Source organism: Schistocerca americana, chromosome 6 (assembly GCF_021461395.2).
Source record: "Schistocerca americana isolate TAMUIC-IGC-003095 chromosome 6, iqSchAmer2.1, whole genome shotgun sequence".
Classification (NCBI taxonomy): Eukaryota; Metazoa; Arthropoda; class Insecta; order Orthoptera; family Acrididae; genus Schistocerca; species Schistocerca americana.
Window position 1 is genome coordinate 345,346,699 of NC_060124.1, and position 13,913 is coordinate 345,360,611.

Genomic DNA, 13,913 nt, shown 5'->3' on the forward strand with positions numbered 1-13,913 from the left:
ACGGAAATATGCTAGCCACTCCGGTCTTTTCCCGCCAAGGTTACGTCACACAACCGGATACCAGTCACATGCCATGACATCCCACCGAAATAAGATAAACACTGTCAAATTTCATGGTTAGGACCACATTACGCATAAGCCATCATACCCTTATTAACCTGTCCACAAAATTCTCACAGAGTATCTACGAAAACGACCGAACAGACAACATTAAGTTTTCTTTACAATCCTCAGGACACTCTCAGCATGGCTAGTTTTTAAACCATGAAAAGTAAATTTATAAACGATTCTGAAGGAATATTTTAATAATTTAACACTGTCAGCACAGTACCTTCTTCTGCATAAACCCAGAAAACACTCAACATCAAAAAGCACCACAAGACACCACTGAAGACCTCGCACATAGGGACAGCGGGAATGTCGCATATTCCGGCGGACTACTGGACGGGCGGGCGGCCGGGCGGGCGGTTGGGCGGGCGGCCGAGCTGCCGGGTGGCCGGGCAGGCGAGCGATCGGGCGGGCGCGCTGGCGGCCGGGCGGGCGGGCGGGCGACAGAGGGGGCGGGCGGGCAGGCGGCGGGCGGTCGAGTGGGCAGGAGGGCGGTGGACGGAACGGCGGGCGGACGGCCAGGCACTGGGCAGGTGGTGTGTGGCTGGGCGGGTGGGCAGGCGGCGGGCAGGTGGACAGACGGCTGGGCGGGTGGGCAGGCGGTGTGCGGCCAGGCGGGCAGGCGGCTGGATGGCAGCTGACAGCCGAGTGGACGGGCAGCTGGGCGGACGGCCGAGTGGGTAGGAGGGCGGCAGATGGGCTGGCGGCAGGCGGCCGGGCTGGCAGGCGGGGTTCGGTCGGGCGGCCGAGCAGGCCATGGGTGGCTGAGCAGGCGGGTAGGCGGGTGGCCAAGATGGCAGTTCGGTGACGGGCGTGAGGCCGCCCGCCCACCCGCCAGCCCGCCCGACCGCCCACCCACCCACCTGCTCGACCGCCCACCCGCCCGCCACCTGACCGCGCACCAGCCCGAAGCCCGGCTGGGCGGGGGGGCGGTCGGGCGGGTATCGGTCGGACGGTCAGGCGGTAATCGGGCGGGCAGGTGGCGGGTAGTCGGACAGGCGGCCGGGTGATCGGGCAGTCGGCGGGTATGCAGGCGGCAGTTGGACGGCCGGCAGGCGGGCAGGAGGCGGGCGTCCGTGCGTGTGGGCGGCCGAACGGGTTAGCGGCCGGGCGGCCAGTCAGGGGGCGGGCGGGAGGGCGGCAGGCAGTCAGGCGGCCGGAAGGGCGGCGGCCTTCCAAGCGGGCGGGTAGGCGGCTGGCCAAGAGGGCGGGTAGACGGCGGGCGCGAGGCGGTTCTGCAGTCGGCAGGCAACTGGACGGGAGGGCAGGCAGGCGCGCGAATAGGCGGGCGGGCGGCCGAGTGGTCGGGCAGGCAGTGAACAGGCGGTGGGCGGGCGGCGAGGCGGACGGGCAGGCAGCTGGCGGGTAGGCGGCGGGCAGGTGGGCGGGCGGTCAGGCGGCGGGCGGGCGGGCGGCCGGCCGGCTGGGCGGGCGGGCGTTCGGGCAGGCGGGCGGGCTGGCGGAGGGCCGGGCGGGCGGCCGAGCGGGCGGGCGGGCAGGCGGCGGGCGGCGTGCGGCGGGCGGCCGAGCGGGCGGGAGGGTGGTGGACGGAAGGGAGGGCGGACGGCCAGGCGCCGGACAGGTGCTGTGTGGCTGAGCGGGTGGGCAGGCGGCGGGCAGGCGGACAGACGTCCGGACGGGTGGGCAGGTGGTGTGCGTGCGGGCGGGCGGGCGGCTGGAAGGCAGCTGACAGCCGAGTGGGCGGGCAGATGGGCGGGCTTTCGAGGGGTCGGGAGGGCGTCAGATAGGCTGGCGGCAGGCGGCCGGGCTGGCAGGCGGTGTTCGGCCGGGCGGGCGAGCAGGCGGCGGGTGGCTGAGCGGGCGGGACGGCGTGTGGCCGCCAGCCCGTGCCCGCCAGCCCGCCCACCCGCGTCCCACCCATCCGCCCGCCAGCGTCCCACCCGCCCGACCGCCCGCCCGCTGCCCGACCGCCCGCCCGCTGCCCGACCGCCCGCCTGGCCATCCGCCCGCCCTTACGTCCACCGCCCTCCCGCCCGATCGGCCGCACGCAGGCCCGCCCGCCCGAACGCCCGCCCACCCGCCCGGTCGACCGCCCGACCGCCCGGTCGCCCGCCCGCCGCCCTGCCGTCTGCCCGCCCGACCTTTCTTCTTTGAAAGCCACGATTTTACGCACTGTTTCACTGTACAGACCTATGACTGTAGTAGCACTTGTTCATCAGGTAGTGACTGAAAAGTACTCAATTGAAACAACGCTACTCCATATAAACCCGATTCACATCTTATTAGCATTGCAAAACAATTCAAGGTTAGCCACTTTCCCACCAACTACCTGCCCGACGGAACGCCCACCCGATGCCTGCCTGCCTGCCGGCCCCCTTGCCCGCCCGCCGGCCTCCCTGGCCGACCGCCCGCCGGCCGGCCCCCCTGCCCGACCGCCCGCCCGCCGGCCACCCTGCCCGACCACCCGCCACCTCCTGCCCGACCGCCAGCCCGCCCGCCCGCCCTCGCATCCGCCCGGCAGCCTGGCGTCCCGCCCGGGCAACTGGCAGACCGGCCGCCCGGCAGCCCGGCAGCCCGACATCGTGGCCGCCCGCCCGCCCGCCACCCGGATGCCCGGCCGCCCGCCGCCTAGCCGCCCGGCCCCCCGCCACCAGGCCGCCCGCCCGCCCACCCGCACTCCCGCCCTTTTGCCCGGCCGCCCGCCCGGCCGCCCCCCGCCCGCCGTCCCGCCGCCTGACCACCCGCCTGCCCGGCCGCCTCGCGCCCGCCGTCGGCCCGCCCGCCAGCCGCCTGACTGCCCACCCACCCGCCGCCTGGCCATCCATCCACAAAACCCGCCAGCACGCCCGTTCGCCCGGCAGCCTGGCCGCCCGGCCGCCGGCCCGACCGCCGCCTGACCACCCGCCCTTCCGCCGCTTGACCGCCCGTCCGCCCGCGTCGCGCTCGCCGCCGACCCTCCCACCCACCACCTGACCGCCCCACCCGCCCGCTGCCTGGCCGCACGCCTGGCCTCCCGTCAAGCCTCCCGCCTACCCGCCCGCCGACGGAACGATGCCCGGCCGCCCGACCGCCCGCTCGCCCGCCCATCCGCCCGCCCCCCGACCAACCGTCCGCTGCCTGACTGCCCTCCCGCCCGCTTGGAGCACGCCTACCCGCCCGCCGCCGGCCCGTTTGCCCGGCCGCAAGCCAGGGCCGCCCGCCCGCCACCTGCCCGCCCGCCCGCCCGCCCGCCCGCTCGCCCGCCCGTCCGCCTTCCCAAACGACCACCCGCCCGCACGGCCACCCGGCCGCCCGCCCGCCCCATGCCCGGCTACCCGACTGCCCGGCCGCCCGACCACCAGCCTGCCCGACAACCCTCCCGCCCACCTGCCCACCGCCGGCCCATTTTCCCGGTCGGCCGGCCGCTCGCCGCCCGCCCATCCGCCCGCCCCCTGACCTCCCTCCCGCTGCCTGACTGCCCTCCCGCCCGCTTAGAGCACGCCACCTGACCGCCCACCGCCCGCCGCCTGGCCGCATGCCTGGAATCCCGTCAACCCTCCCGCCTACCCGCCCGCCGCCGGCTCGTTTGGCCGGCCGCTAGCCCGGCCGCCCGCCTGCCACCTGCCTGCCCGCCCGCCCGCCCGCCCGCCCGCCTGCCCAAACGACCACCCGCCCGCACGGCCACCCGGCCGCCCGTCCGCCCCATGCCCGGCTACCCGACTGCCTCCGCCCGGCCGCCCGCACGTTTGCCCGGCAGCCCGGCCGCCCCTCTGCCCGCCCGCCCGCCCGCCTGGCCGCCTGCCCGCCAGCCCTCCGCCCGCACCTCGCTCGCCCTCCCGCTGCCTGACCGCCATCCCGCCAGCCCCCCGCCCGCCACCTGACCGCCCACCCGCCCGCCGCCTGGCCAACGCCTGGCCTCCCGTCAACCCTCCCGCCCACCCGCCCGCCGCCGACCCGCCTGCCCCCCCGCCTGACGGCCCGATCACCCGCCCGCCGCCTGGGCGCCCGCCTGGCCGCCCATCAACCCGCCCGTCCACCCGCCCACACCCCGGCCATTTGCACGGCCGCACGGCCGGTCGGCCGCCCGGCCGCCCGCCCGATGCCCGGCCGCCCGACTACCCGCCCGACCGCCAATCCGCCCGCCCCCCGACCGCCCTCCCGCTGCCTGACTGCTCTCCCGCCCCCCTCGAGCCCGCCACCTGACCGTCCACCTGCCCGCCGCCTGGCCACACGCCTCGCCTCCCGTCAACCCTCCTGCCTACCCGCCCGCCGCCGGCTCGTTTGCCCGGCCGCTAGCCCGGCCGCCCGCCTGCCACCTGCCCGCCCGCCCGCCCACCCGCCTGCCCAAACGACCACCCGCCCGCACGGCCACCCGGCCGCCCGCCCGCCCCATGCCCGGCTACCCGCCCGCCTACCGCCCGGTCGCCCGCCCCCCCGCCGCCTGGCCGCCCGCCCGGCCGCCCGCACGTTTGCCCGGCAGCCCGGCCGCCCCTCCGTCCGTCCCCCGCCCGGCCTCCCGGCAACTAACCGCCCTCCCGCCCGCCTCGCGCCCACCGCCGACGCCCCCGCCCGCCGCCTGATCGCCCGATCACCCACCCGCCGCCTGGCCGCCCGCCTTGCCGCCCATCAACCCGCCCACCCACCTGCCTGCCGCCGGCCCATTTGCCCGCCCGCCGGGCCGGCCGGCCGCCCGGCCGCCCGCCCGCCGGATGCCCGGCCGCCCGGTTGCCCGACCGCCCGCCCGCCCGCCCATCCGCCCGCCCCCCGACCGCCCTCCCACTGTCTGACTGCCCTCTCGCCCACCTCGAGCCCGCCTCCTGACCGCCCACGCGCCCGCCGCCTGACCGCACGCCTGGCCTCCTGTCAACCCTCCCGCCCACCCGCCCGCCGCCGGCCCGTTTGCCCGGCCGCCCGCCCGGCCGGCCGCACCCCACCCGGCCGCCCGCCCGCCCGCCCGCCCGCCCGCCCGCCCGATGCCCGGCCACCCGACTGCAGCGCAGTCTGCCTTCGGCAGTGACACAGTGCAGACCGTGTTGCCTGCCGGCCGTTCTGTGGTGCGCGCGCCTGTTTGTTTACGCCGGAGCAGCTTTGCGTGTGCAGTGTTGTGAGTCTAGTACGAGATGGCACACTCGTACAGAAAAACGACTTTGAAGTTCAGTTTTGTGAACGACTATACACGACCAAAGGCACACGAAATTTAACGTTTCTTCAGAGAAGAGGTAAAAATCGATCCACAGGAAATCGTGGGAATCAATTTATCGTTCGTTTCAAGCACCGTCTATGTCAAGCCTGTTGACGAGGCTGCTTGCGAAAGACTTCTACAACGATCACCGAACGGGTATCGTTTCTGTCATGCCGACGGGAATGTTGGTGCGGTTACAGTCGATCACGTGGGAATGGGGATCCGCACTATACGAGTCATCGAACTTCCGTTTGAGGTCCCGTCTGAACCTGTTACCGACGCCTTTCGACCATACGGTACAGTTCTATCCCATGTGGCCGAAAAATGGACGAGTCTTACCACGTACCCCGTGTTAAATGGGGTGAGACAAATACGGATAGAACTGCGCAAGCACGTCCCCTCTTATTTGTACATAGGAGGTTGTCGAGCGATTATAATCTATGATGGGCAACCTCGCACTTGCTCGGGGTGCGGGAAAGATGGTCACGTCTGCTCGGAATGCCTCCAGCGACGTTTATTGCAGACTCCACGGGAAGACTTTCAGGCGCCACAACCGACGACTGTCTTACCGTTGACCTTTGTGGAAGCCCTGAGAGGCGACGTGAGGGAGTCTTCCATTGGGCACCAGCAGCTGCCCCCTATAGAGAACATGGACACCAATGGACTGGAACTCCGACCACTGGTTCCACCACAGCAGACACAGGACACCGCACAAGAGACGCAGCTGACGACCGCTCCAGGCTCATCCGTGGTGGCTGCCAGTGCTACCACCGAGAGCGTGATACGCCAGGCCCAAGACGGAGGATACACAACCCCAACAGCCGATGCGGAAGCAAGGCAATGGAAACAGCGTTCGCCGAAGAGAAGAAAGAAGCATCGACTGACTTCTGCTGACGATAGCCATAGTCCCGAGGAGACAGTGGACGACAACGACAGTATCGACCTGAGACCAGTGGATTCAACAGATACCGAGATGACCATGCAGGAACTACACAGCGACGAAAAGTTGAACTCTCCTTCTGGTGACCGGAAGGCGGAAGTGGAGATGACAACTGTCCAACATCAGAGCGATGACAACGTTACCTCCCATCCTTCGACCAGTTCTGGAAATATGCTGGGGGACTGGGCGCAAGAAATGGACCAACAGGAACAGGATGAAAATACGAACGCGACGATTGAGGACAGTCCTGCCCAGAGGTCGGGAGGGATCGGGAAATGTTGACCAATTTTGTGTGTTGAGGAGCGCCGGGGGTGCAGATGGACGCTTAATGACACCGCCCTACAACTGATGAACACAAGCCAGGCGTACCGCATTGCCACGATAAACATTAATGGCATACGGACACCGCTTCAAATTCAAATGCTGAAAGATATGTTATGCGCTGCGGACGTGGATATTGTTCTCCTACAAGAAGTGCGTTTCACATCGCCGCCAGAGTTCTACGGTTACGAGGCACATTATTCAGTGGACGATGAAAGTGGATGCGGTGTGGCGATTCTCACCAGGGAAGGAATAGGAGTGGAGGACGTCAGGTCTCTCCCTTCGGCATGTGGCATAGCGATCACTGTCGACGTCGTTCGTTTCATCAATTTATACGCACCATCTGACTCCACCAAACGAAGAGAAAGGGCGGCTTTTTACACCGAAGAGATAGCACCGTTGTTCGCTGGACGCTTTGATAACTATATAGTGGGCGGCGACAAAAAGGACCAAGTACCTCATTATGTGCCATGCATGGAACTGCATGCGTTGATTACCGAAATGGCGCTTCTGGATACCTGGGAACTGCAGCATGGTGACAGACCGGGTTATACGTTTGTCATGGGACACTCGGCGAGTAGACTTGATAGAGTGTACGTGACACGAGCTCTACGGACGACGATATTGGATGCCGAAATCTGGCCAGCAGCTTTTACGGATCATATGGCGTACGTCTGTACGATTTCACTAACGCATCAGAAGATATGGTGGAGTAAAGGTCACTGGAAAATGAATTGTGCACTTTTACGTGACACTGAATGTCACCGGTCGATAGAGGCGGCCTGGGCGGCTGCCCGGCCGCACGACCGCCCGCCCGCCCGGAAACCCGACGCCCTCCCGCCGCCCGGCCGCAGGATCGCCCGCCCGCCCGATCGCCCGGCCGCCCGGCCGCCCGCACGACCGATCGCCCGCCCGGCCAACCGACCGACAGCCCGCCCGCCCGGCCGCCCAGCCGCCCACCTGTTCATCCGCCCGCCCGCCTGACCGCCCGCCCACCCCCCGCCCGCCACCTCGCGCCCGCCGCCGACCCGCCCGCCCGATCGCCGCTGACCGCCCACCCGCCCGCCCCATGCCCGACCTCCCACCCGCCCGTTTACGCGCCAGCCCGCCCGGCCGCACGCCCGGTCGCCTGGCAGCCAGGCCGCCCAGCAGCCCGGCCGCCCGGCCGCCCGGCCGCCCAGCCGCCCGGCCGTCCAGCCGCCCGGCTGCCTCACTGCCCGCTGCCCTCCTGCCAACCGCCTGACCGGCCACCCGGCCGCCCGGCCCAAAACCCGCCCGGACGCCCGCCGCCCGGCCGTCCAACGGCCGCCTGCCCACCGGCCGACTGCCTGACCGCTTAGCCGAATACCGCCTGCCAGCCCGGCCGCCTCACCGCCCGCCCGCCCGCTCGCCCACAGCCTGACCTCCCGCCCGATGCATGCCCAGCCACTCGCCCAACCAGACGCCTGCCCGCCGACCGCCCGCCCGCACGACCGCTTGGCCATCCGACCGCCCACCTGCCCGGCCGCCCGCCAGGCCGGACGCCCTCCCACCCGCCCGCCGCCTGGCCGCATGCCCGCCTGCTCGCCTTGCCGCCCGTCCGCCCGCCCGGCCGCCCGGCAGCCCGCCCGCCCGCCAGGCCACCCGCCCGCCCGCCAGGCCGCCCGCCTGCTCGCCCGCCCTCCCAGCCGACAGCCGCCTCCCCGTTCGACCACTCGCCCACAACCTGCCCGCTCGCCCAAACGCCCGCGGTCTGCCCGATAGCTGCCCGCCCGCCGCCCGACCGCCCGCCCACCCACCGCCTGACCGCCCGCCTGCCCGCACGCCCAACCGGCTTGCGCCCGCCGCCGACCCGCCGGGCCGCCTGGCCGCCCGCCCGGCCGCCCGCCCGCCCACCCGCCCGGCCGGCCGCCAGCCGCCTGCCCGTTTGACCGGCAGCCCGACCGCCCAGCCGCCCACCTGCTCATCCGCCCGCTCGCCTGACCGCCCGCCCAACCCCAGCCCGCCACTTCGCTCGCCGCCGACCCTCCCGCCCGCTCACCGCTGACCGCCCACCCGCTGCCCGATGCCCGACCTCCCGCCCGCCCGTCCGCCCGGCCGCCCGCCTGGCCGCACGCCCGGCTGCCTGGCAGCCTGGCCGCCCGGCAGCCCAGCCGCCAGCCGCCCAGCCGTCCAGCCGCACGGCCGTCTAACTGCCCGCCGCCCTCCTGCCCTCCGCCTGACCGGCCACCCGGCCGCCCGGCCCCAGATCCGCCCGGACGCCCGCCACCTGCCCAGCCGCCCGGCCATCCAACGGCCGCCTGCCCACCTGCCGACTGCCCGCCCGCCTAGCCGAATACCGCTTGCCAGCCCGGCCGCCTCAACGCCCGCCCGCCTGTTCGCCCACAGCCTGACCTCCCGCCCGATGCCTGCCCAACCACTCGCCCAACCAGACGCCTGCCCGCCCGACCGCCCGCCCGCACGACCGCTTGGCCATCCGACCGACCACCTGCCCGGCCGCCCGCCAGACCGGACGCCCGCCACCCGCCGCCCGGCCGCTCACCCACCCGCCTGCCGCCTGGCCACCCGTCCGCCAGCCCGACCGCCCGCCCGCCAGGCCGCCCGCCTGCTCGCCCGCCCTTCCGGCCGATAGCCGCCTGCCCGCTCGACTGCTCGCCCACGGCCTGCCCGCTCGCCCGAACGCCCGCCGTCTGCCCGATAGCTGCCCGCCCGCCGCCCGACCGCCCGCCCATCCGCCGCCTGACCGCCCGCCTGCCCGCACGCCCGACCGCCTCGCGCCCACCGCTGACCTGACCGCCCACCTGGCCGCCCGCCCGGCCGCTCGCCCGCCCGGCCGCCCGCCCGCCCGGCCGCCCGCCCGCCCACCCGCCCGGCCGGCCGCCCGCCTACTCATCCGCCCGCCCGCCTTACCGACCGCCCTCCCCCCGCATGACCGCCCGCCCGGCCGCTTCGTGCCCGCCGCCGAACCGCCCGCCCACCGCCCGCCCGTCCACCCGCCCGCCCCCCTGCCCCGACCGCCCGCCCGCCCCCCCGACAGGCCTTCCGGCTGCCCGGCCACCCACCCGCCCGGCCGCACGACCGCCCGCCCGGCCGGCCGCCCGCCCGCCCGGCCGCCCGCAAGCCCGCCCGGCTGACCGCCTGCCTTCCCGCCGCCTGACCAACCGCCAGTCCGCCCGCCTGTCAACCCGCCCGCCCACCCACTCACTGCAGGCCCATTTGCCCAGCAGCCCGCCCATCCGCCTGCCTGCCTAACCGCCCGCCCTCCTGTATCCCGACCGCCTGCCTCGCGCCCACCGCCAACACGCCTGCCCGCCTGGCCGCCCGACCGCCCGCACGCCCGCCCGGAGGCCTGCTCGCCTGTCCGCCCGCCTGGCAGCCCGCCCGCCGCCTGCCCGTTGGACCGGCAGCCCGGCCGCCCAGCCGCACGTCCACTCATCCGCCCGCCCGTTTTACCAACCGCCCTCCCCCCGCATGACCGCCCGCCCGGCCGCTTCGTGCCCGCCGCCAAACCGCTCGCCACCCGACCGCCCACCCGCCCACCCCCCCTTTCCCGGCCGCACGCCCTACCGCCCAGCAGCCTGGCAGCCCGGCAGCCTGGCCGCCCGGCAGCCCGGCCCCCCGCCCGGCCGCTGACCGGCCGCCCACCCGACCGCCCGCCCGGCAACCCGCCCGACCGCCCGCCCGCCTGCCCACCCACCCGCCCTACCGCCCGCCCGGCCACCCGCAAGGGCGCCCGCCCACCCGCCCGGCCGCCCACCCACCCGCCCAGCCGCCCGACCATCCGCACGGCAGCCGGCCTCTCGGTAGCCGGACCGCCCTCCCGGCCGCCCGCCCGAACGCTGACCGGCCGCTCGGACGCCCGCTCGCCCACCGGCCGGCTTACCGCCCGCCCGCCCGCCGGCTTACCGCAAGGCTGATGCCTGCTCGCCTGCCTGCAGACTGCCCGTGCGCCTCGCGCCTGCCGCCTACCCGCCCTCTTGGCCACCCGCCTACCACCCGCCCGCCCGCCCGCCCGGACGCCCACCGCCTGCTCGCCCGCCTGGCCGTAAAACTGCCGCCTGCCCACCCTCCTGCCCGCCCGCCCGTTTGCCGAACAGCTCGACCGCCCGGCCGCCCGCTCGCTCATCCGACCGCCCGCCTCACTGCCCGCATCGCGCCCGCAGCCGACCCGCCCGACCGACCGCCCAACCGCCCCACCGAACCGCCCGCCCACCCGCCCGCCCGGCCGCCCGGCAGCCCGTTCACCCAGCCTCTCACCCGATGCCGACCCGTCCGCCCGTTCGCCGCTGACCGCCCACCCGCCCGCCCCCTGCCCGCCGCCCGCCCGCCGGCCTGGCAGCCCGGCCGCACGCCTGACCGCCTGGCAGCCCGGCTGCCGGCAGCCCGGCCGCCCGCTGCCCAGCCGCCCGCCCATCCGGCCGCCCGCCCGCCCACCCACCCGGCCGCTCGCCCGCCCACCCGACCGGCCGCCCGGCAGCCCGTCCACCCAGCCTCGCGGACGCCGCCGACCCGCCCGCCCCTTCGCCGCTGACCGCCCACCCGCCCGCCCCCTGACGGCCCACCCGCCCGCTGCCCAACCGCCCGACAGCCCGGCCTCCCTGCCAGCCGCCCAGCAGCCCGGCTGCCCGCCCTCCCGCCCGCTCGGCCGCCCGCCCTGCTGCCCGCCCTCCCTGCCGCCCGCCCACCCGACTGGCCACCCGACAGCTAGGCCGCCGTCCCGGCCGCCCGGCAGCCCTGCCACCCTCCCGCCCGCCCAGCCGCCCTCCCGCCCGAACGGCCGCCCAGCCGCTGTAAGTAGGCTGTTCATGTTTTTTTCTATGTAAGTAGGCTGTTTATGTTTTCTCTATGTAAGTAGGCTGTTTAGGTTTTTTATTGGTAACGCCACCTTTGTATAAAAATCACTGGCTGTGCTTTGTGCAGTCTGTGGCTGCTTTGCATTGTTCTAATACTCGCCATTGTAGTGTTAGGCAGCTGGCTGTGAACAGCGCGTAGCGTTGCGCAGTTGGAGGTGAGCCGCCAGCAGTGGTGGATGTGGGGAGAGAGATGGCGGAGTTTTGAAATTTGTCATGAACTGCTATATTTATATATGATGATATCAAGTTTGAATCTTTTGTTTAGCTGGCAGTAGTGGCGCTCGCTGTATTGCAGTAGCTTGAACAGCGAAGATTTTTGTGAGGTAAGTGATTTGTGAAAGGTATAGTTTAATGTTAGTCAGGGCCATTCTTTTGTAGGGAATTTTGAAAGTCAGATTGCGTTGCGCTAACAAAATATTGTGTGTCAGTTTAAGCACAGTCCTGTATAATTGTTAAAAAGGGGACGTTTCATATGTCGACCCTTAGCCAAGGATACCTCACTGGAATCTTCTGATTTTTTGTTGTAGTTTGTGTAATTAGTGTAGATTTTGTTTATTGATAGCGCATAATCATAGAGAGAATTTCCTTTGTAGTTGTAGTTTTTCATTGTTGTACAGTAAAACAGTTGTGGCATGCATGTAGATTTGCACCAAGTATTTCGCAGCTGCGCTGGCAATTAAGTAGACATTATTTCCATTGCTATGTTATTTTATTTTGCTCTTCAAATTGTGCTTTTCTGTGTTATCGTGTGAAATATTGTGACAATTATGGCGTGTGAAAAACGTAACACTAGGCTCCAAACTAAACTGAGAAATAATAGTGACGACGAGCGTAGCTTATCAGCGCCGCCGAGTAATGAATTTACTAATGTTCAAAGTAGTAACTTGGTAATTGTGCATAGGGAAATGGAGCGGGCGGCAAACAATGGCGTGGACAGTGAAACAATTAGTGAAGAGGGAAGCATTATCGATCGATCGGTCGGCAATAGCTCGCCTCAGGAATCCGAAATGACAGGACACAATTTTGCAAATACTGTAGATTCAGGTTTTGCGTCCTCACCGTTTTCCCAAATGAGTCAAGACACGTTTTCCGCTTGTCAAAATGTGAATGTTGCCGGTGCAAATTCACTGCCGAAAAGCACTGAGGAACATGTTTCAGACACCAGTGCATTGTTATTACAGTTAATGCAACAAATGGAACAAAGGCTACAAAAGTTAGACACAACACTTGAACAAAATCAGAAACAAATGGGACAAAATCTTCAAAAGTCAGACACAATGGAACAAAATCAGAGACAAACACAGCAAAAGCTTCAAAAGTTAGACACCACACTTGAAAAAACACGTGAAGATTTAACTACTGAGTTACATAACATTGAATCGAAATGTCAAAAAGTCTGTAATGACGTAAAAACACAAATTTGTGAGCATTTTCAACCTATTTTTTAGCGGCATGAAAATGTATTACAGAATCACGAAGCAGCCATAAAAGAACTACAAACCATTGTTCATGAAAATCACGACACCTTGCAAGCTAAAATTGACTCAGTTGCATCTACCGATTCGGTTACGCAACTTGCAAAAACTCAGGAAAACTTAAAGGACACAGTAGATACTCTGAAACTTGGTTCAGAAAAACATACAGAGGAAATAATTTCACTAAGCGGATAAAGTAGCTGAACTTTCAGATCAGTTCACTAACTTATCTACAAAGGTAGATGATGATCTGAATAACACAACACCTGTAGCCTTCACTGACACAGAAGAGTATGAACAAATTAGAAAATTCAAACAGAATCAAAATCAAATCAATATACAGTACAAAAGAGAAATCCGGGAAGTACAAGATCAGCTGACACAGGTAATTCCAGAATTACATATTTCAGAGGATACTCGAGCCCCAATACGGGAAGAGGGACACAGAAATACGGAACAGCCACAAAATAATAACACAGGGCATTTCGGAAGTTATGAAAGAAATTGGCAATGTGCACCGAATTTTGATATGGAACGGCCGACACGACCTAACAATGACCGATATGCGACTCGCCGACATGATGATTTTGACTATAAGCTGTTCATTACTACACTTAAATTCAAAACATTTAAGAATTCTGGCAACGACATTCATCCACAAGCATGGCTCCATCAATTCTCTCATTGTTTTCCTCACAACTGGTCATTGGAGCACAGGTTAGAATTTATGTGTGGCTATTTAGAGAATGAACCAGCTGTAAGAATGCGATCGGTCATTCACGATTGTCACAGTGAAGGAGAATTTTACCATGCCTTCCTCTCAGCATATTGGTCTCAAGCTACACAAGACAGAGTAAAACATGGCATCATAATGATGAAACATTTCGAACAATCTGAATTCTCCAGTCTTGTGAAATATTTTGAAGACATGTTGCACAAGAATCAGTACCTGTCAAACCCATACAGCCCCTCAGAACTCATCCGCATTTGCTTAATCAAACTGCCTGAACATTTACGACATATTATTTTGGCAGGACGTTGCAAAGACGACATTGAAGCATTTCAAGGACTCTTACAAGAACTGGAAATTGACACTGACAATCGCTGAACGCAGG

At 67.3% G+C, this 13,913-nt stretch overlaps 5 protein-coding genes across 5 annotated transcripts; 2 read left to right on the plus strand and 3 right to left on the minus strand.

Annotated features, from left to right (window-relative positions):
* Positions 1–437: 437 nt before the first annotated feature.
* Positions 438–866, minus strand: LOC124620137 (non-classical arabinogalactan protein 31-like). The gene has a single exon (XM_047146808.1). It carries the CDS (start codon positions 864–866, stop codon positions 438–440), a length of 429 nt encoding a protein of 142 aa, XP_047002764.1.
* A 341-nt stretch (positions 867–1,207) lies between these two features.
* Positions 1,208–2,071, minus strand: LOC124620138 (non-classical arabinogalactan protein 31-like). The gene has a single exon (XM_047146809.1). It carries the CDS (start codon positions 2,069–2,071, stop codon positions 1,208–1,210), a length of 864 nt encoding a protein of 287 aa, XP_047002765.1.
* A 350-nt stretch (positions 2,072–2,421) lies between these two features.
* Positions 2,422–3,042, plus strand: LOC124620139 (non-classical arabinogalactan protein 31-like). Its single transcript, XM_047146810.1, has one exon. The coding sequence runs from the start codon at positions 2,422–2,424 to the stop codon at positions 3,040–3,042; it is 621 nt and encodes a 206-aa protein (XP_047002766.1).
* Positions 3,043–3,120: 78 nt separating this feature from the next.
* LOC124620140 (basic proline-rich protein-like) lies at positions 3,121–4,628 on the plus strand. Its single transcript, XM_047146811.1, has 3 exons — positions 3,121–3,282; positions 3,544–4,123; positions 4,240–4,628. The coding sequence occupies exons 1-3, from the start codon at positions 3,121–3,123 to the stop codon at positions 4,626–4,628; spliced, it is 1,131 nt and encodes a 376-aa protein (XP_047002767.1).
* Positions 4,629–4,636: 8 nt separating this feature from the next.
* LOC124620141 (circumsporozoite protein-like) lies at positions 4,637–5,848 on the minus strand. Its single transcript, XM_047146812.1, has 2 exons — positions 5,800–5,848; positions 4,637–5,037 (listed from the first exon to the last, which is right to left on the minus strand). The coding sequence occupies exons 1-2, from the start codon at positions 5,846–5,848 to the stop codon at positions 4,637–4,639; spliced, it is 450 nt and encodes a 149-aa protein (XP_047002768.1).
* Positions 5,849–13,913: the final 8,065 nt, after the last annotated feature.

Bases quoted from the DNA above. Each gene is read 5' to 3' on its own strand.
- LOC124620137 (XM_047146808.1), bottom strand. From the start codon at position 866: ATGGCCTGCTCGGCCGCCCGACCGAACCCCGCCTGCCAGCCCGGCCGC.
- LOC124620138 (XM_047146809.1), bottom strand. From the start codon at position 2,071: ATGGCCAGGCGGGCGGTCGGGCAGCGGGCGGGCGGTCGGGCAGCGGGC.
- LOC124620139 (XM_047146810.1), top strand. From the start codon at position 2,422: ATGCCTGCCTGCCTGCCGGCCCCCTTGCCCGCCCGCCGGCCTCCCTGG.
- LOC124620140 (XM_047146811.1), top strand. From the start codon at position 3,121: ATGCCCGGCCGCCCGACCGCCCGCTCGCCCGCCCATCCGCCCGCCCCC. The intron at 3,283-3,543 runs GCCCGCCCGCCC...CCGCCCGCTTAG, and splicing joins CGCCCGCCCGCCACCTGCCC to AGCACGCCACCTGACCGCCC. The intron at 4,124-4,239 runs GTCGGCCGCCCG...GCCCCCCTCGAG, and splicing joins TTTGCACGGCCGCACGGCCG to CCCGCCACCTGACCGTCCAC.
- LOC124620141 (XM_047146812.1), bottom strand. From the start codon at position 5,848: ATGGAAGACTCCCTCACGTCGCCTCTCAGGGCTTCCACAAAGGTCAAC. The intron at 5,038-5,799 runs GTAAGACAGTCG...ACTGCGCTGCAG, and splicing joins GGCTTCCACAAAGGTCAACG to TCGGGTGGCCGGGCATCGGG.